The sequence below is a fragment of the Salvelinus namaycush genome, chromosome 18 (genome assembly GCF_016432855.1).
Source record: "Salvelinus namaycush isolate Seneca chromosome 18, SaNama_1.0, whole genome shotgun sequence".
NCBI classification, from domain to species: Eukaryota; Metazoa; Chordata; class Actinopteri; order Salmoniformes; family Salmonidae; genus Salvelinus; species Salvelinus namaycush.
This window is the reverse complement of record NC_052324.1, coordinates 27,159,663-27,181,980: the sequence shown is the minus strand read 5'-3', so window position 1 is coordinate 27,181,980 and position 22,318 is coordinate 27,159,663. Positions and strand designations below refer to the sequence as shown.

Sequence of the window (22,318 nt, the reverse complement as noted above, 5' to 3'; positions counted from 1 at the left end):
TTGCCATGGCTGGCTGGTTGCCATGCCTGGCTGGTTGCCAAGCCTGGCTGTTTCTGCTGAGCTTGTCCACTCTGTGCTTGTATAATTGATCATGTTGACATCATCATTACTATAGCTGTAAAATCCCACCCTTAGTTAACAAGTCATTGTAGTTCATTTAAATTGTATCCACTAAATTAACTTCCTGTGTTAATGGTTGATTGAGGTCTTTAGTCACAGTTCATGGTTAATGTTTCAGCACATGATTGTCTCACAACATTGTACTGGGAGGCAGGTCAGTGAGTCTATGGCTGGGCCTGTTTATTTTGAATGATACGATCAAATCAAATCAAATTTTATTGGTCACATACACATATTTAGCAGGTGTTATTGCGGGTGTAGCGAAATGCTTATGTTCTTAGCTCCAACAGTGCAGTAGTATCTAACAATTCAGTAGTATCTAACAATTCAGTAGTATCTAACAATTCAGTAGTATCTAACAATTCAGTAATATCTAACAATTCAGTAATATCTAACAATTCAGTAGTATCTAACAATTCAGTAATATCTAACAATTCAGTAGTATCTAACAATTCAGTAGTATCTAACAATTCAGTAGTATCTAACAATTCAGTAGTATCTAACAATTCAGTAGTATCTAACAATTCAGTAGTATCTAACAATTCAGTAATATCTAACAATTCAGTAATATCTAACAATTCAGTAGTATCTAACAATTCAGTAGTATCTAACAGTTCAGTAATATCTAACAATTCAGTAGTATCTAACAATTCAGTAATATCTAACAATTCAGTAGTATCTAACAATTCAGTAATATCTAACAATTCAGTAATATCTAACAATTCAGTAGTATCTAACAATTCAGTAGTATCTAACAATTCAGGTGGAATACCAGGTGAAGTCATATTATTGTAACACACCAACCTTGAGTCTCTGTCTCTCTTTCAGCAGGAGTGCTCACATGGTGACATTGTACAGCAAGATCCAGGGGCAACCACTAATGTCCTACCTGACGTTACATTGGTGAGTCTGTATGTGAGTTTGAGTTTGTTTCAGACTGATTGAAATCATAGTCAGGTTTTATGATGTGCAGGATTATAACTAAATGCTAATGTTTTTGAACAATGCATTTTAAAGGTGAGGCGTGACACTGTCTCCATGAAAAAACGACATTTGGTGACCTTCATCAGACAGACTTTAGTTTGTAAAAGAATTCTGTACAATGTCCCTTTTTGTTTCTAGAATGAAGTGCAGTCTACAGCTGAGTCTCCTCCATTCTTCAAGCCTCCTCATCCCCCTGGACCTGGACAGACCCAGCCCAGACATCCAAGGGACAGGGAGAGGGAGCAGTCCAAGAACCTCTTATCCAGACACTCCCAATCTGGCCTGGTCTTTACTGCCCCTACCAGGCTGCACCAGGAATGTCACCACAAACACCTTAAAGCCTTCCAAAGCTTCTCCAACCACCAAACTTCCACCTCCCCTAGCTCTGACGTCCATCACACCTGTCCCAACCCTGGGCATCATAATAGCTCCAATCCTGGCCATCATAACAGCTCCAAACCTGGCCATCATAACAGCTCCAACCCTGGCCATCATACCACCCCCAACCCTGGCCATCATACCACCCCCAACCCTGGCACTGGCCATAGTGTCTATCCAAGCTCTGGCAATGACACATCCATGAACTCTCTTCACCACACCTGCCAAAACTCCCTCCACATCTCCACAACTACCTCCTCCGACCACCACACCCACCAAACACACCACGGCTGCTCCAGCTCCGGCCACCATTCCTGCCCTGGCTCCCTTCATCCCAAGCCCTCTGGTCCTCAGAACAAGGACAAATTCATCAAGCTTCCCATCTTCAGATCCTGCTCCCATGAGAAGCCTGCTACCTCCCCTGGTCCCTCCCCATGTCTCTCTCCCTGTCTCTCTCCCTGTCCCTCCCCTGGCCCCTCCCCATGTCTGTCCCCCTTTCCCTCCCCCTGTCCTTCACCCTGTCCCTCTCTCTCTGTGCTGGGACCTCCCCCATGTAGTCCAGACAGGCCCTGCTCCCCCTGCTCTCCCTCCCTCAGCCAGGGACGTTTGTTTGTCATGGCCGACGCACACAGACTGACTGCTGAGGTCAGGCCCGAGCCCCAGCAGAGAGGTAAAGATCAATGTGTGTGTGTGTATCTGTGTACTTGTGCCTGTGTGTGTCTGTGTGCTTGCCTGTGAGTATGGCTTTACATGCATGTATATATAATCAAATCTACTTTCCTTTATGTATCCAGGCACCACATTGTCCCAGCTGTCAGACAGTGGTCAGACTCTGAGTGAGGACAGTGGGGTGGACATTGCTGAGGCACGAGGGCTCAGTAAAGACAGCAGTCCTTGGCCAACTAAGAACCAGGCCAGCCAGGCCACACAAGGGCCGCAGGGGGCCCAGGGGTCTGCAGTACTGGCATCCAAACAGGTGAGGCCCACCAAGGGACCATATAACAACAGAAACAACATGGATGAGTCTCAAATGGAATCCTATTCCCTTTATACTGTAGTCCACTACTTTTGACCAGGGCTTTTAGGGCCCTGGTGAAAAGTAGTGCAGTACACAGGGAATAGGGTGCAATTTGGGACGCATAACATGACATTCATAAATCTCTGAGTTTCAGGACACTCTGTTTTGCCTTTTAACAAATTCATGGTTTGCCCCACTTGGTAACACTGAGAAAAATACTAAACGCATATATTATTACAGAACATTCAACGCCGTCGATTAGGCTTAGTGTTTAGCTTGCTTCTATGTATTTTAGTCCTCATTCTATGCCATTATTCCAACTCTTCTATTCTATGTCCTTATTATATGTATTTTTTCTATGTCCTTATTCTATGTCTTTATTCTATGTCCTTATTCTGTCTTTATTCTATTTCCTTATTCTATGTCTTTATTCTATGTCCTTATTCTGTCTTTATTCTAAGTCCTTATTCTGTCTTTATTCTATTTCCTTATTCTATGTCTTTATTCTATGTCCTTATTCTGTCTTTATTCTAAGTCCTTATTCTGTCTTTATTCTATTTCCTTATTACATGTCTTTATTCTATGTCTTTATTCTATGTCCTTATTCTATGTCTTTATTCTATGTCCTTATTCTGTCTTTATTCTATTTCCTTATTACATGTCTTTATTCTATGTCTTTATTCTATGTCTTTATTCTATGTCCTTATTCTATGTCTTTATTCTATGTCCTTATTCTGTCTTTATTCTATGTCCTTATTTTATGTCTTTATTTCATGTCCGTATTCTATGTCCTTATTCTATGTCTTTATTACATGTCCTTATTCTATGTCTTTATTCTATGTCCTTATTCTATGTCCTTTTTCTATGTCCTTATTCTGTCTTTATTCTATGTCCTTATTACATGTACTTATTCTATGTCTTTATTCTATGTCCTCATTCTATGTCCTCATTCTATGTCCTTATTCTGTCTTTATTCTATGTCTTTATTCTATGTCCTTATTCTATGTCATTGTTCTGTCTTTATTCAATGTGCTTATTAAATGTCCTTATTCTATGTCCTGGTTCTATGTCCTTATTCTGTCCTTATTCTGTCCTTATTCTATGTCTTTATTCTATGTCCTTATTCTGTCCTTATTCTGTCCTTATTCTATGTCCTTATTCTATGTCTTTATTCTACGTCCTTATTCTATGTCCTTATTCTATGTCCTTATTCTATGTTATTATTCTATGTCCTTATTCTATGTCCTTATTCTGTGTCCTTATTCTATGTCCTTATTTTATGTCCTTATTCTATGTCTTTATTCTATGTCCGTATTCTATGTCCTTATTCTATGTCCTTATTCTATGTCTTTATTCTATGTCTTTATTCTATGTCTTTATTCTATGTCCTTATTCTATGTCTTTATTCTATGTCCTTATTCTGTCTTTATTCTATGTCCTTATTTTATGTCTTTATTTCATGTCCGTATTCTATGTCCTTATTCTATGTCTTTATTACATGTCCTTATTCTATGTCTTTATTCTATGTCCTTATTCTATGTCCTTTTTCTATGTCCTTATTCTGTCTTTATTCTATGTCCTTATTACATGTACTTATTCTATGTCTTTATTCTATGTCCTCATTCTATGTCCTCATTCTATGTCCTTATTCTGTCTTTATTCTATGTCTTTATTCTATGTCCTTATTCTATGTCATTGTTCTGTCTTTATTCAATGTGCTTATTAAATGTCCTTATTCTATGTCCTGGTTCTATGTCCTTATTCTGTCCTTATTCTGTCCTTATTCTATGTCTTTATTCTATGTCCTTATTCTGTCCTTATTCTGTCCTTATTCTATGTCCTTATTCTATGTCCTTATTCTATGTTATTATTCTATGTCCTTATTCTATGTCCTTATTCTGTGTCCTTATTCTATGTCCTTATTTTATGTCCTTATTCTATGTCTTTATTCTATGTCCGTATTCTATGTCCTTATTCTATGTCCTTATTCTATGTCCTTATTCTATTTCCTTATTCTATATCTTTATTCTATGTCCTTATTCTATGTCATTATTCTATATCCTTATTCTATGTCCTTTTTCTGGGTCTGTTTTCTAGGTCCTTATTCTGTGTCCTTATTCTGTGTCCTTATTCTAGGTCTTTATTCTAGGTCCTTATTCTAGGTCCTTATTCTAGGTCCTTATTCTATGTCTTTATTCTATGATGTCTTCTTGTGTGCCCTGCAGCAGCCTGGCTCTCCAGTGCCCATACTTACTCTGGTACGTGTGGTAAAGAATGCCAACACTCTGGGCATCGCTATAGAGGGAGGGGCAAACACACGGCAGCCACTGCCACGGATCGTCACCATACAGGTGAGAGAGAGGCTGATTCCCAAATGGTACCCTATTCCCTATGTAGTGCACTACTTTTGACAAGGAGGTTCATTTAAAAGAAGTGCACTTGTATAGGGAATATCTAGATGATTCTGCATCAGCTTATCATATTATAACATTTAGGATAACTTTGAACATGAATGTAGAATGAAGACTATACAAGGCTTTTGTACTGTGATGTCAGTAAATAGTAAGAACCACAGCCTCCTATGTGGATGTAGAACCCCCATGTTGTGCTTAAGGATAGCCCTCACCCTTTTCTCAATTTCCGCCTGAAAACATACCCTAATCTAACTGCCTGTAGCTCAGGCCCAGAAGCAAGGATATGCATATTCTTGGTATCATTTGAAAGGAAACACTCTGAAGTTTGTGGAAATGTGAATTGAATGTAGGAGAATATAACACAATAGATCTGGTAGAAGAAAATACAAGGAAATAAACAGACCATTTCTGTTCTTTTACTGTTGTTGCATCTTACAAATGAACAAGAACAGCCAAACATTCAGATATGATGCTGGGGATCATTTCAAATAAGAACATAAGTGGGCAACAGTATTTGACCAAAGTTTCAGACAGATACCTTCAGGAATGAGTGAGGTACATGCCATTGAGCATGAAGTCACCCAGGTGTCCCTCACAAGTTTCCCAAATGTACCCAAGTGGCCGAATTGGTACAGTGATACATTGATGCAAATAACTATATACAAAATACCCCCCAAAAAATCTAACATCCCCCCCCAAAATATTGGGGAACAATTGAAAAAAAAAAAAAAAAGGAATATATATATTTCTTTTTAAATAACAAGGGTAACTATTTACACCTTCAATGTACAATAATGTGAAGACCCTCAGTCCTCTACCTAATATTGTGCTGCTGATGCCATAGCCCATAGCAGTCTCTTTCTGGTGTGAAGCAGAGGGTCACCGAACAGGTGGTGCTGAGCCCTTTTTGCCCTGAGGCACATTCCTGCATACAATGATGAATTTAGGCATGTGAACACCACTGGTTGGAGCAGAAGGGACAGAGGTAGAGGGGACAGAAGGTGCTACAGTGGTCTTGCTGTAGCTAGCAAGCTCCTGGATGAGCAGCTCCCTGAAGGCTAGCTGTGAGATGGGGGGCTGTCCACAGCTCTTAGCCATTTCCTTCTGGAGTATGAAGGCATTCACCACAGCAATGTCAATGAAATGATAAAACAATGTCTTGTACCATTTCATGGTCTTGTGGAGAACATTATAGTAGCCTATCAGCGCATCTGACAGGTCCACACCTCCCATGCTGTTCTTGTAGTCCTTCACAGCAGCTGGAATGGGGACATTTTTGGTGGTCCATGCCCCAGTAGCGCCCTTCACACGCCTGACGACGTGATCACCACTGAAGGACTTGTGGATAGTGGTGCACATGACCACCTCTCTGGTATCCATCCACTTCACAAAGAGCAGGCCATCCTCGCGAATCCATCTCATGGTACCCCGATCAGCCCGCTTAGGCATGCCATTCACCCTGGTTTTCGGAAATCCCACTCTGTTGGTCCGAATGGTGCCACAGGCCCACATCTCCAGTTTCCTCAGGTCTGTGAACAGGGTAGGGCTTGTGTAGAAGTTGTCTACAAACAGTTTGTAGCCCTTCCCTAGCAGCTGAAAATCGAATAACTCCATAACGGAGTCATAGCTAAGTCTCTTACCGGTTGCACAACTGCTCTTCCCCTCATAGACAAAAAATTGCACGTGTATGCATACACAGAATCACAGAAATAACCCCATTTAGTTTGTTTGTTATGCATGTACTGTTTTAGGCCAATTCTGGCCTTTGAGGCTACCATCCTCTCATCTATGGAAAGCTTCTGGGCGGGCTGAATATAAGTCTTGCAGGCCTCAACGATGTTGTGGAAGAGCGGTTTAATTTTGCAGAGCTTATCAAACCTTGCCGTGCCTCACTTCTTTTCGTTGTCCTCATCAACTTTTGGGTCACTGATATGAAGCACCCGTGAGATTGTCAGAAACCTTTTGCATGACATGACCGTGGTGGGGAAAGGCAATTGATAGAGGGGTGCAGTTTTCCAGTAGTCCTTCAGGGTTTTTAGCTTTACAAGACCCATGTAAATGACAATAGAAAGGTAACAAAAACGATCTGACATGGAAATGGGCTTCCATGTCTCTGTCTTGCCTTCCTGCTTCTTAGCTCCGTACTTATTAGTGTTCATCACCAGGGAATCAACAACTACCGAGGTGAAAAACAACTGAAAAAGTTGTATGGGGCTGTATTGGAGGTCATGTCCAGCTGAGGTCCTGGTGGCCTTTTTGGTCTGAATATTGGAGGTGGTGGGGCCACATCCTCCTCCAGCACAGAGTGCCAACGACCCTCCTCCGCTCTGCCAGCAGGTTCCACACTTCCCTTCCTCCGCTTCTTTGTCACCGACTTCACACCTCTAGATGGCCGGGCGGGGGTAGGTGTGGTGCCGGAGACAGCAGGGGTCCAGCTGGATGGACCAGCTTCAGTGGGGGATGGGCACCTTGGCAGTATGGGCTCCCAATCAGAATCGCTGGGACTGTGAAATAAAGACACAGACACAGATTATATATAGAGTAGGGAAACAATCACTATGGTGAGGAGCTGTTCCATTCCATGTTTAGATAAAATTAAATGTAAAAAATATCTAATATATACAGACACACAGACACAGACACAGACACACAGACATACACCCACCCACAATGTAGAGCAATGTGTACTTTACAGATTTCGTTACACATTTCATTACTGATTATATTTTTATATATGGCAAATAAAATACAAATATCTCCAAAACAACTCGAATAATATTTGATATTATTAATTTCAAACAACGGGACTCACCAATCCAACATGGCATCTTCTCCGTACAAGAACATCTCCTCAGCTTGCGAGTCAAAAGTATTCTCACTATCTGAATCATCTTGGAGTAATTTACTGTCATTTTCCCTGTCAATTTCTTCAATAATATCGTGTAGATCTGTATATTTTGTCTTTGACTTTGTCTTTTACAGATTTACTCGCCATAATTCTTCTCTGAAATTGCTCTCAAAACAATACTGCTGCGCGTAACCAGTGTGGCTGCTTCTGGTAGAATTTTCAATGGCGAATGGCTGTGTTTACGCTCGAGTTTCCCACAAAGGCTAGTCTTCCCGGATAGAACCATTACATATTGCCGTTTACCTCAGCTCATTGGCTATCTACCAAGCTAGATTTCAAGACGATCAGTGGTCATTGGTCCGAAATACAGTCAATCAATGAAGAACTGGTCATATCATTGGTGCGCAATGAGGTCATAGTTTGGTGTGTTCAAATCAGTTCCTTTCGGTCAATATGTCCCGGGAAAAGAACAATGAAGTATGGCTGTGTTACTAACAAACAGAGGATTGCAATGAAACCAAACATGGCTCGATAAACGTCCGTTTAGAGTGAGTAATTACATCGACTGTTACGTTCAAAGTTGAAGGACACTGAATTCACGACACAAGCCGTTTACAAAATGTTTCGTGTTAGGCTATAAAAATGGATTTATTGAACAAAACGACAATTTATTGTTTCGTAGTGACCTTTGGTATTGCCAAAAGAAGAAGATCTTCAAAGGTAATTGATTAATTTTATTGCTATTTCTGACTTTCGTGACTAATCTACTTGGCTGGTAACTGTACGTAATGTTTTGTCTGGTGATCGATAATCGCATGGTTTGCTTTCGCAGTAAAGCCTTTTTGAAATCTGACACGATGGCTAGATTAACAAGAGGTTTAGCTTTCATTTGGTGTAGTGCACTTCTGATTTAATTAAAGTTAAATATTTATAATAATTACATTTCTGCAATTTTGTCGAAACATTCCGCTAGCGGAACCCCTGTCCTAGACAGGCTAAAGGTCTGTGCGTATTGATACGTATTGTAGTATTAATGAGTGCAATATGGATTACAGCAAGCATCAAACATGACAGAGAAACCTCTTGAGTGGTGCAGTGGTCTAAGGCACTGCATCGCAGTGCTAGCTGTGCCACTAGAGATTCTGGGTCCAGGCTCTGTCACAGCGAGCTGAGACCTGGAGACCCATGGGGCTGCGCACGATTGGCCCAGCGTCGTCCGGGTCAGGGGAGGGTTTGGCCGGCAGGAATGTACTTATCCCATCGCACACTAGTGACTCCTCTGGCGGGCTGGGCGCAGTGCACGCTGACACGGTTGCCAGGTGTACGGTGTTTCTTCCCACACATTGGTGCGGTTGGCTTCCGGGTTAAGTGTGCGCTGTGTCAAGAAGCAGTGCGGCTTGGTTGGGTTGTGTTTCGGAGGACGCACGGCTCTCGACCTTCGCCTCTCCCGAGTCCATACGGGAGTTGAAGTGATGAGACAAGACTGTAACTACTAATTGGATACCACAAAATTGGGGAGAAAAACAGAGACATTACCATTTTCTCTTTCATCTTAAATGTGAGCTTCCCAGAACATCTGTTTATGTGCGTAATAACAACCTATATTTGCATTGATAATAATTACAAAGCAGGTCAAGGAATCTCTCCTGGGGATGTTTAACTTTGTTGAAGAAAGTTTTCTACCACCTGGTTAGTGTCAGAGGTCTTGGGTGATCTATTCAGGTCAACAGGATGTTATGGACGGGCGTGGACAGATGTGGCGACTGAAGTGGACCTAAATTCAAACGTTATTCATCTTTTGTTTTCATTTAACAATAATGTATCTACAAGTACAGCATGCGTTTTCATATTATACACTGAGGTTGCTTCCCAAAGGACACACTATTGCATAGAAGGTCCACAACTTCTGAGCTGAGGGCTCTGGTCAAAAGACATGCACTACAGTACATAGTGTGTTTCTGCAGTCTTTTATGTGCGGAATATCCTCGTACCTATTTCAGACTCACAAGATATGGATAGTCTGATTGAGGGGTTTGTATAACAGTCGTGCAGTGATTTCCATAAGAATGACTCCTCACGAGCAGCCCCCATAAATCTCTGTAGTCCAATAGAGTCCTGATGGTTCCCCAGGCATTTGCAGGCCCACCAACTGACATGGCACAGATACTACTGCCTCATTACATAAATTATGTTTCACCACCATTAGTATGATTAAATAACAGTCAATATCTGCGTCCCAAATGGTATCCTATTCCCTGTATATAGTCCCTATGGGCCATGGTCAAAAGAAGTGCACTATAGAGGGAATACGATGCCATTTGAGATGGAGACTTTTGGTTGGCCCTGAATCATCATACAAGTAATTGTATGTGATATTGTTGAAAAGGTTATGTCAGGATAGGACAGCCAGAGAATAGAAATGGGATTTGACTGTTTGACTGCCTGAATGATATGGAGCATTTTTACATTTGGTAAGTTGGTGCCATTAGAATATTATCAAGAGAACTTTAAGGAGAAGAAGTTGTCACACAATGGTTTGCCATAACACACAATGGTTTGCCATAACACACAATGGTTTGCCATAACACACAATGGTTTGCCATAACACACAATGGTTTTCCATAACACACAATGGTTTTCCATAACACACAATGGTTTTCCATAACACACAATGGGTTGCCATAACATGCACAGCCAATTTCAAGTCTATGCAGCAGCAGCTAGAGTGCCATCTTGTTAGATGGTTGGAATGCCTTCCCCCTCTGTCGTAATGAGGGTAGACAGCGTAGTGCTTCAACTTAAGTGGGAACTACTTCTGCTGTCCAAAAGTATTGTTTAGCCTCTTTCTTGCACTCACATCCCAGACTTGATTTTAATCTTCCTGGCACTAATTCTGTTGATAGTGGATAACTATTTCGAAGAAGGGTCTACTTGCAATAACTGTGATATGTGGTTGTGTTTTTCACTAAACTTAGTTGAATGTGCTGTAGGAAGCAGTAAAGTAGGAAGCAGTAAAGTAGGAAGCAGTAAAGTAGGAAGCAGTAAAGGAACAGTGAGAGCACTAAGGGGTACAGGCTCTGGCGCTAAGTGCCCAGGGCTGAGCCTGCCTGCCCTGCTGTCTGGGTTATCAGCCCCCTCCTGCCATGGCCTCCTCTGTTCTCAGCTAGACTTATGATTCTGTCCTGATGTCTCTGTCCTGATGTCGCTGTTCTGATGTCTTTGTCCTGATGTCTCTGTCCTGATGTCTCTGTCCTGATGTCTCCGTTCTGATGTCACTGTTCTGATGTCTCTGTTCTGATGTCTCTGTTCTGATGTCTCTGTTCTGATGTCTCTGTCCTGATGTCTCTGTCCTGATGTCTCCGTTCTGATGTCACTGTCCTTATTTTTCCTGACAGACAGGAGTCCACAAGACACAAGGCTCTACATCATTCCTCCCTTCGCTCTTTACCTCTACCTCTACCTCTACCTTTACCTTTTACCTCTATCTCTATCTCTACCTCTACCCCTACCTTTACCTTTTACCTTTATCTCTACCTCTACCTCTGCGTCTACCTCTGCGTCTACCTCTACCACTACCTTTTACATATACCTCTACCACTAACTCTACCTCTACCACTAACACTACCTCTACCTATACCCCTACCTTTACCTTTTACCTCTATCTCTATCTCTACCTCTACATCTACCTCTACCTTTACCTTTTACCTCTATCTCTACCTCTACGTCTATCTCTACCTTTACCTTTTACCTCTATCTCTACCTCTACGTCTACTTTTACCTTTACCTCTACCTCTACCTCGACCTTTACCTTTACCTCTACCACTAACACTACCTTTACCTCTACCTCTACCACTACCTTTACCTCTACCACTACCTCTACCTTGACCTTGACCTTTACCTCTACCACTACCTCTACCTCTACCTCTACCTTTATCTTTACCTCTACCACTAACACTACCTTTATCTTTACCTCTACCACTAACACTACCTTTATCTTTACCTCTACCACTACCTCTACCTTTATCTTTACCTCTACCTCTACCACTACCTCTACCTTTACCTTTACCTCTACCACTACCTCTACCTCTACCTCTACCTCGACCTTTACCTCTACCACTAACACTACCTTTACCTTTATCTCTACCACTACCTCTACCTCTACCTCTACCTTTACCTTTATCTTTACCTCTACCACTACCTCTACCTCTACCTCTAACACTACCTTTACCTTTATCTCTACCTCTACCTCTACCTTTATCTTTACCTCTACCACTAACACTACCTTTACCTTTATCTCTACCACTACCTCTACCACTACCTCTACCACTAGTCCACAAGACACAAGGCTCTACATCATTCCTCCCTTCGCTCTTTACCTCTACCTCTACCTCTACCTTTACCTTTTACCTCTATCTCTATCTCTACCTCTACCCCTACCTTTACCTTTTACCTTTATCTCTACCTCTACCTCTGCGTCTACCTCTGCGTCTACCTCTACCACTACCTTTTACATATACCTCTACCACTAACTCTACCTCTACCACTAACACTACCTCTACCTATACCCCTACCTTTACCTTTTACCTCTATCTCTATCTCTACCTCTACATCTACCTCTACCTTTACCTTTTACCTCTATCTCTACCTCTACGTCTATCTCTACCTTTACCTTTTACCTCTATCTCTACCTCTACGTCTACTTTTACCTTTACCTCTACCTCTACCTCGACCTTTACCTTTACCTCTACCACTAACACTACCTTTACCTCTACCTCTACCACTACCTTTACCTCTACCACTACCTCTACCTTGACCTTGACCTTTACCTCTACCACTACCTCTACCTCTACCTCTACCTTTATCTTTACCTCTACCACTAACACTACCTTTATCTTTACCTCTACCACTAACACTACCTTTATCTTTACCTCTACCACTACCTCTACCTTTATCTTTACCTCTACCTCTACCACTACCTCTACCTTTACCTTTACCTCTACCACTACCTCTACCTCTACCTCTACCTCGACCTTTACCTCTACCACTAACACTACCTTTACCTTTATCTCTACCACTACCTCTACCTCTACCTCTACCTTTACCTTTATCTTTACCTCTACCACTACCTCTACCTCTACCTCTAACACTACCTTTACCTTTATCTCTACCTCTACCTCTACCTTTATCTTTACCTCTACCACTAACACTACCTTTACCTTTATCTCTACCACTACCTCTACCACTACCTCTACCACTACCTCTACCTTTAGCTTTACCTCTACCACTACCACTACCACTACCTCTACCTCTACCACTACATCTACCTCTACTTCTACCTTTACCTTTACCTCTACCACTACCTCTACCTCGACCTTTACCTTTACCTTTACCTCTACCACTAACACTACCTTTACCTTTACCTCTACCTCTACCACTACCTCTACCTCTACCTTTACCTTTACCACTACCTCTACCTCTACCTTTACCTTTATCTTTACCTCTACCTCTACCACTACCTCTACCTCTACCTTTACCTTTACCACTACCTCTACCTCTACCTTTACCTTTATCTTTACCTCTGCCACTAACACTACCTTTACCTTTATCTCTACCACTACCTCTACCACTACCTCTACCTTTATCTTTACCTCTACCACTACCTCTACCTTTATCTTTACCTCTACCACTACCTCTACCTTTATCTTTACCTCTACCTTTACCTCTACCTCTACCTTTACCTTTACCTTTACCTCTACCTTTACCTCTACCACTACCTCTACCACTACCTCTACCTCTACCTCAACCTTTACCTTTACCTCTACCACTAACACTACCTTTACCTTTACCTTTACCTCTACCTCTACCACTACCTCTACCACTACCTCTACCTTTTCCTTTACCTCTACCACTACCTCTGCCTCTACCTTTATCTTTACCTCTACCACTAACACTACCTTTACCTTTATCTCTACCACTACCTCTACCACTACCTCTACCTTTATCTTTACCTCTACCACTAACACTACCTTTACCTTTATCTCTACCACTAACACTACCTCTACGTCTACCTCTATCTCTAACACTACCTCTACCTCTACCTCTACTTCTACCTCTACCACAACCTTTTACCACTACCTCAACATTTACCTCTACCACTACCTTTACCTCTACCTCTACCACTACCTCTACCTTTACCTTTATCTCTACCACTAACACTACCTCTATGTCTACCTCTATCTCTAACACTACCTCTACCTCTACCTCTACCACAACCTTTTACCACTACCTCAACATTTACCTCTACCACTACCTTTACCTCTACCTCTACCACTACCTCTACCTTTACCTTTATCTCTACCACTAACACTACCTCTATGTCTACTTCTATCTCTAACACTACCTCTACCTCTACCTCTACTTCTACCTCTACCACAACCTTTTACCACTACCTCAACATTTACCTTTACCGCTACCTTTACCTCTACGTCTACCTCTACCTTTACCTCTAACTTTCCTTGAATCCAAAACAATGCTCTCCTCTTTTCTTTCCCTTCGTATCTTCTGTCTCTTCTCTCTATCAAGAACACGTCCTGTCTACAGAAAGGGATTATTTGATCTCTCTCTCTCTCTCTCTCTCATAGAAGGGGGGCTCGGCACACAGTTGTGGGCAGCTGAAGGTGGGACAGGTGATTCTGGAGGTGAATGGGGTCTCCCTGAGGGGTAGAGAGCACCGGGACGCTGCTCGCATCATCGCTGAGGCCTTCAAGACTAAAGAGAAGGACCACATTGACTTCCTGGTTACCGAGTTTAACACAGCCCTACTGCAAGGCCTTTAGCGGGGTCGTATTTCGGCACCGCACAGAAGAAAAGAGACTGAAACAAGAAGGGACCAACTGAACTGATGCTTGTTCCCGTTTTCCTGCAGGGGCTTCAGCAGGACTTTGCACTTTAGAGAGCTGGAACAGATGGAGGAAGGAGGAGAAGGAGAGAACGGAAGGAGGGAGAAGTTTGATGGAGTGTTGCACCTGGGGACAACATTAAGACAATCCGTTATTCTCCTGTAAGCCCCTTCTCCCTCCCCACATTGTTGTCCCTATATACAAACTTACCAGGCTGGCCATGTAGTGTTAAAAAGCTCAAATGCACGATATCCTGTTTTAAGAAGAACCCACCGATAGAAACTACAGTTGAAGTCGGAAGTTTATATACACTTAGGTTGGTGTCATTAAAACTAATTTTTCAACCACTCCAAAAATTTCTTGTTAACAAACTATAGTTTTGGCAAGTCGGTTAGGACATCTACTTTGTGCATGACACAATGCATTTTTCCAACAATTGTTTACAGAAAGATTATTTCACTTATAATTCACTCTATCACAATTCCAGTGGGTCGAAAGTTTACATACACTAAGTTGACTGTGCCTTTAAACAGCTTGGAAAAGTCCAGAAAATGATATCATGGCTTTAGAAGCTTCTGATAGGCTAATTGACATAATTTGAGTCAATTGGAGGTGTACCTGTGGATGTATTTCGAGGCCTACCTTCAAACTCAGTACCTCTTTACTTGACATCATGGGAAAATCAAAAGAAATCAGCCAAGACCTCATAAAAAAAATTGTAGACCTCCACAAGTCTGCTTCATCCTTGGGAGCGATTTCCAAACGCCTGAAGGTACCACGTTCATCTGTACAAACAATTGTACGCAAGTATAAACACCATGGGATCACGCAGCCGTCATACTGCTCAGGAAGGAGACGCGTTACGTCTCCTAGAGATGAACTTACTTTGGTGCGAAAAGTGCAAATCAATCCCAACAGGTAGAAAAGTATCTATATCCACAGTAAAACGAGTCCTATATCAACATAACTGGAAAGGCCGCTTAGCAAGGAAGAAGCCACTGCTCCAAAATAAAAAAGCCAGACTACAGTTTGCAACTGCACAAAGATCGTACCTTTTGGAGAACTGTCCTCTGGTCTGATGAAACGAAAATAGAACTGTTTGGCCATAATGACCATCGTTATGTTTGGAGGAAAAAGGGGGATGCTTGCAAGCCAAAGAATACCATCCCAACTGTGAAGCACGGCACCCCCGTGCATCATATTGTGGGGATGCTTTGCTGCAGGAAGGACCGGTGCACTTCACAAAATAGATGGCATCATGAGGAAGGATTATGTGGATATATTGAAGCAAAATCTCAAGACATCCGTCAGAAAGTTAAAGCTTGGTCGCAAATGGGTCTTCCAAATGGACAATGACCCCAAGCATACTTCCAAAGTTGTGGCAAAATGGTTTAAGGACAACAAAGTCAAGGTATTGGAGTGTCCATCACAAAGCCCTGACCTCAATCCTATAGAAAATGTGTGGGCAGAACTGAAAAAGCGTGTGCGAGCAAGGATCCTATCAACCTGACTCAGTTACACCAGCTCTGTCAGGTGGAATGGGCCAAAATTCACCCAATTAGGCCTCCCGGGTGGCGCAGTGGTCTAGCGCACTGCATCGCAGTGCTAACTGCGCCACCAGAGTCTCTGGGTTCGCGCCCAGGCTCTGTCGCAGCCGGCCGCGACCGGGAGGTCCGTGGGGCGACGCACAATTGGCATAGCGTCGTCCGGGTTAGGGAGGGTTTGGCCGGTAGGGATATCCTTGTCTCATCGCGCTCCAGCGACTCCTGTGGCGGGCCGGGCGCAGTGCGCGCTAACCAAGGGGGCCAGGTACACGGTGTTTCCTCCGACACATTGGTGCGGCTGGCTTCCGGGTTGGAGGCGCGCTGTGTTAAGAAGCAGTGCGGCTTGGTTGGGTTGTGCTTCGGAGGACGCATGGCTTTCGACCTTCGTCTCTCCCGAGCCCGTACGGGAGTTGTAGCGATGAGACAAGATAGTAATTACTAGCGATTGGATACCACGAAAATAGGGGAGAAAATGGGATTAAAAAATAAATAAAAAATAAATAAAAATAAAAATTCACCCAATTAATTGTGGGAAGCTTTTGGAAGGCTACCCAAAACGTTTGACCCAAGTTAAACAATTTAAAGGCAATGCTACCAAATACTAATTGAGTGTATGTAAACTTCCGACCCACTGGGAATGTGATGAAATAAATAAAAGCTGAAATAAATCATTCTCTCTACTATTTACTACTGACATTTCACATTCTTAAAATAAAGTGGTGATCCTAACTGACCTAAGACAGGGAATTTTCACTAAGATTAAATGTTAGGAGTTGTGAAAACTGAGTTTAAAGGTTTTTGGCTAAGGTGTATGTAAACTTCCGACTTCAACTGTAATAGCATTAAAAAATAAGCATAGAAGAACCCACCAAAAAAGCGTAATAGAAACTAAGGATCCACCAATAGAACCTAAAAGCATTGAGAAGAACCCACCAATAGAATCTAAAATAACCCAAGAAGAACCCACCAATAGAATCTAAAATAACCCAAGAAGAACCCACCAATAGAATCTAAAATAACCCAAGAAGAACCCACCAATAGAACCTAAAAGCATTGAGAAGAACTCACCAATAGAATCTAAAATAGCCCAAGAAGAACCCACCAATAGAACATACTGGAATTAAGAAAAACCCACCGATATAGTCTAATACAGTGCATTTGGAAAGTATTCAGACCCATTGACTTTTTCCATATTTTGTTACGTTACAGACTTATTCTAAATTAAAAATGTTCCTCATCAATCTACCCCATAATGACAAAGCAAAAACTGGTTTTTAGAAATTGTAGCAAATGTATTAAAATCAGAAATACCTTATTTACATAAGTATTTTCTATAAGACTCGAAATTGAGCTCAGGTGCATCCTGATTCCAATGATCATCCTTGAGATGTTTCTACAACTTGATTCTAGACCACCTGTGGTAAATTCAATTGATTGGACATGATTTGGAAAGGCACACACCTGTCTATATAAGGTCCCACAGTTGACAGTGCATGTCAGAGCAAAAACCAAGCCATGAGGTCGAAGGAATTGTTCGGAGAGCTCCGAGACAGGATTGTGTTGAGGCACAGATCTGGGGAAGGGTACCAATAAATGTCTGCAGCATTGAAGGTCCCCAAGAACACAGTGGCCTCCATCATTCTTCAATGGAAGAAGTTTGGAACCACCAAGGTTCTTCCTAGTGCTGGCCGCCAGGCCAAACTGAGCAATCAGGGAGAAGGGCATTGGTCAGGGATGTGACCAAGAACCCGATGGTCACTCTGACAGAGCTCCAGAGTTCCAGAACTTTCCAGAAGGACAACCATCACTTCAGCACTCCACCAATCAGGCATTTATAGTGGAGAGGCTAGACAGAAGCCAATCTCCAGTAAAAGGTACATTGGAGTTTGCCAAAAGGCTCCTAAAGACTCTCAGACCATGAGAAACAAGATTCTCTGGTCTGATGATACCAAGATTGAATTCTTTGGCCTCAATCAATCAATCAAATGTATTTATAAAGCCCTTCTTACATCAGCTAATGTCACAAAGTGCTGTACAGAAACCCAGTCTAAAACCCCAAACAGCAAGCAATGCAGGTGTAGAAGCACGGTGGCTAGGAAAAACTCCCTAGAAAGGCCAGAACCTAGGAAGAAACCTAGAGAGGAACCAGGCTATGAGGGGTGGCCAGTCCTCTTCTGGCTGTGCCGGATGGAGATTATAACAGAACATTGCCAAGATGTTCAAATTTTCATAGATGACCAGCAGAGTCAAATAATAATAATCCCAGTGGTTGTCGGGGTTGCAACATGTCAGCACCTCAGGAGTAAATGTCAGTTGGCTTTTCATAGCCGATCATTCAGAGTATCTCTACCACTCTTGCTGTCTCTAGAGAGTTGAAAACAGCAGGTCTGGGACAGGTAGCACGTCCGGTGAACAGGTCAGTGTTCCATAGCCGCAGGCAGAACAGTTGGAACTGGAGCAGCAGCACGACCAGGTGGACTGGGGACAGCAAGGAGTCATGAGGCCAGGTAGTCCTGAGGCATGGTCCTAGGGCTCAGGTCCTCCATGAAAGAGAAAGAAAGAGAGAAAGAGAGAAAGAAAGAAAGAAAGAAAGAGAGAAAAATAGAGAAAGAATTAGAGAGAGTATACTTAAATTCACACAGGACACCGGATAAGACAGATATAACAGACTGACCCTAGCCCCCGACACATAAACTACTGCAGCATCAATACTGGAGGCAGAGACAGGAGGGGTCAGGAGACACTGTTTGGCCTGAATGTGAAGCGTCACGTCTGGAGGAAACCTGGTAGCATCCCTATGGTGATGCATGGGGTTGGCAGCATCATGCTGTGGGGATGTTTTTCAGTGGCAGGGAAACTAGTCAGGATTGAGGGAAAGATGAACAGAGGAAAGTACAAAGAGATCATTGATGGAAACTTGCTCCAGAGCACTCAGGACCTCAGACTGGGGCGAAGGTTCACCTTCAAATAGGACAACGACCCTAAGCACACAGCCAAGACAACGCAGGAGTGGCTTCGGGACAAATCTCTGAATGTCCTTGAGTGGCCCAGCCAGAGCCCGGACTTGAACCCGATCGAACATCTCTGGAGAGACCTGAAAATAGCTGTGCAGTGACGCTCCCCATCCAACCTGACAGAGATTGAGAGGATCTGAAGATAAAAATGGTAGAAACTCCCCAAATACAGGCAGTGGTGGAATAAGTATCCAACTGTCATACTTGAGGAAAAGTAAAGATACCTTAATAGAAAATGACTCAAGTAAAATTCACCCAGCAAATTCCTACTTGAGTAAAAGTCTAAAAGTATTTGGTTTAAAATATACTTAAGTATCAAAAGTAAAAGTATAAATCATTTCAAATTCCTTATATTAAGCAAACCAGCATCATTTTCTTGTTTTTTTATTAATGGATAGCCAGGGGCACACCGCACACTCCAACACTCAGACATAATTTACAAACAAAGCATGTGTGTTTCGTGAGTCCGCCAGATCAGAGGCAATAAGGATGACCAGGGATGTTCAGTTGATAAGTGCGTGAATTGGAATATTTTCCTGTCCTGCTAAGCATTGAACACGTAACAAATACTTCTGGGTGTCAAGGAAAATGTGTGGAGTAAAAAGTACAATATTAGTGAAAAATATGAATAGAAAAGTAAAGTACAGATACTTAAGTAGTATTTTCACTTAAGTACTTTACACCTCTTGTCACGATCGTCATAAGGACTGGACCAAAATGCAGCGTGGTATGTTTCCATCCTTTTTATTAGGAAGAGAAAACTCAAATAACAAAAACAATAAAGCGAACAAACGAAACGTGAAGCTCAGAGTAGTGCTCACAGGCAACTATACCTAGACAAGATCCCACAAAGCACAAAGGGGAAATGGGTGCCTAAATATGATCCCCAATCAGAGACAATGATAAACAGCTGCCTCTGATTGGGAATCATACCAGGCCAACATAGATATATAATTATCTAGATGACCCACCCTAGTCACACCCCGACCTAACCAACATAGAGAATAACAGGCTCTCTATGATCAGGGCGTGACAGTACCCCCCCCCCCCCCCCCCCCAAAGGTGCGGACTCCGACCGTAAAACCTGACGCAATAGGGGAGGGTCCGGGTGGGCATCTACCATCGGGAGCGGCTCCGGTGCCTGGCGCGTCGCCGGATGCTCCGGACCGTGGATCATCGCCGGGGGCTCCGGACCGTGGATCTTTGCCAAAGGAACTGGACCGTGGATCGTCGCCGGAGGAACCGGACCGTGGATCGTTGCCGGGGACTCCAGACCGTGGATCGTCGCTGGAGGAACCGGACCGTGGATCGTCGCCGGAGGAACCGGACCGTGGATCGTCGCCGGAGGAACCGGACCGTGGGTCGCCGCCGGGGACTCCGGACCGTAGATCGTCGCCGGGGACTCCGGACCGAAGATCGTCGCCGGGGACTCCGGACCGTCGCAGGAGGCTCTGGACTGAGAATCCCCGCAGGAGGCTCTGGACCGCAGACCGTCGCTGAAGGCTCCGGACCGCGGACCGTATCAGGAGGTTCCGGACCACGGACCGTCTCAGGAGGTTCCGGACTGTGAAACGTCGCCGGAAGCTCTCTATTGTCACGTTCCTGACCGGTTTTCTGTTATTTTCTATGTGTTTGACGGTCAGGGCGTGAGTTTGGGTGGGTAGTCTATGTTATGTGTTTCTATGTTTGTTAAAGGGTGACCTGATATGGTTCTCAATTAGAGGCAGGTGGTTTTCATTTCCTCTGATTGAGAGCCATATTAAGGTAGGTGTTTTCACATTGATTGTTTGTGGGTGGTTGTCTTCCGTGTCTGTGTCTATGCACCACACGGGACTGTTTCGGTTTGTTTGTTCGTTCGTTCGTTTGTTGTAGTCTGTACCTGTTCGTGCGTTCTTCGTGTTTCATGTAAGTTCTCATGTCCAGGTCTGTCTACTCCGTTTTGTTATTTTGTTAGTTATTCAAGTTAGTTCGTTTTTTGTCTTGTTAAATAAATTCATTATGTCCTATTCCAACGCTGCATTTTGGTCGAATCCTTGCTCCTCCTCTTCGGATGAAGAGGAGGAGGAAATCCGTTACATCTATGGTCAGGGCGTGACACCTCTGAATACAGGTGTGTCAAACGTGCTTCAAAAACGTACTGAGTAAAGGGTCTGAATATTTCTGTAAATGTGATATTTCAGTTTATTATGTATTTTTATATACATTTGCAAAACATTTTTAAAAACGTTTTTTGCTTTGTCATTATGGGGTATTGTGTGTAGATTGATGATGGAAATAAACAATTTAATCAATTTTCGAATAAGGCTGTAACGTAACAAAATGTGGAACAAGTCAAGGGGTCTGAATACTTTCAGAATGCACTGTATAACCTACGAATAGAACCTAGTATAACCTAAGAACCCACCAACAGAACCTAGTATAACCTAAGAAGAACCCACCAATATAACCTAATATAACCTAAGAAGAACCCACCAATATACTTTAATATAACCTAAGAGCTCACCAATAGAACCTAATGTCATTGAACTGGTGTAATGTCATCAATGATGTCATTACATTTAGCCGCTTGCTTTTCATTCTCCCTGCTTTCTACTCTCCAAATGGTCTGCCTTTAGGAGCAGCTCTCCCCTCAGTGGTTATACCAAGATGGTGCTTTGACAATGGATATAAATTGTATCTAATCTTAGTCGAACTATACCTTTATGCCATCTCTAAAATACTTTTTGTATAATGTCTGTAATGTTTAATGAACTCCTGCACCCATACTTCTGTACATGTATATAATATTTAGTGTATATGGCACTGAGACACCTTCAAGAGTTAAGAGGATTGGAGCTATTTATAATGTAATGTTAGATAGTCTGTGTATGTAAAAGGATCACATTTTAAAATGGATTGTATTAATTGACTTGCATCCATTTATGTGTTATTTATAACAATAGTTACTTTTCTTTACTTTGTGTTCAGGAGATGCAATTCTGAAAACTTAGCAAAGGCACTTCATGGGAGCTGTAAGCTAAGTCAGAGATGGTAAGCTAAGTCAGAGATGGTAAGCTAAGTCAGAGATGGTAAGCTAAGTCAGAGATGGTAAGCTAAGTC

The 22,318-nt window shown here is 42.6% G+C and overlaps 1 protein-coding gene across 1 annotated transcript in view; it reads left to right on the top strand.

Annotated features, from left to right (window-relative positions):
• The window catches only part of LOC120062891 (whirlin-like), a 52,221-nt gene extending 37,623 nt beyond the window's left edge, over positions 1-14,598 (top strand). The window contains exons 8-12 of the mRNA XM_039012958.1: positions 949-1,023; positions 1,243-1,906; positions 2,277-2,458; positions 4,726-4,851; positions 14,404-14,598. Coding sequence (XP_038868886.1) covers positions 949-1,023; positions 1,243-1,906; positions 2,277-2,458; positions 4,726-4,851; positions 14,404-14,598 — 1,242 coding nt within the window. The remainder of the gene's footprint in view (positions 1-948; positions 1,024-1,242; positions 1,907-2,276; positions 2,459-4,725; positions 4,852-14,403) is intronic.
• Positions 14,599-22,318: the final 7,720 nt, after the last annotated feature.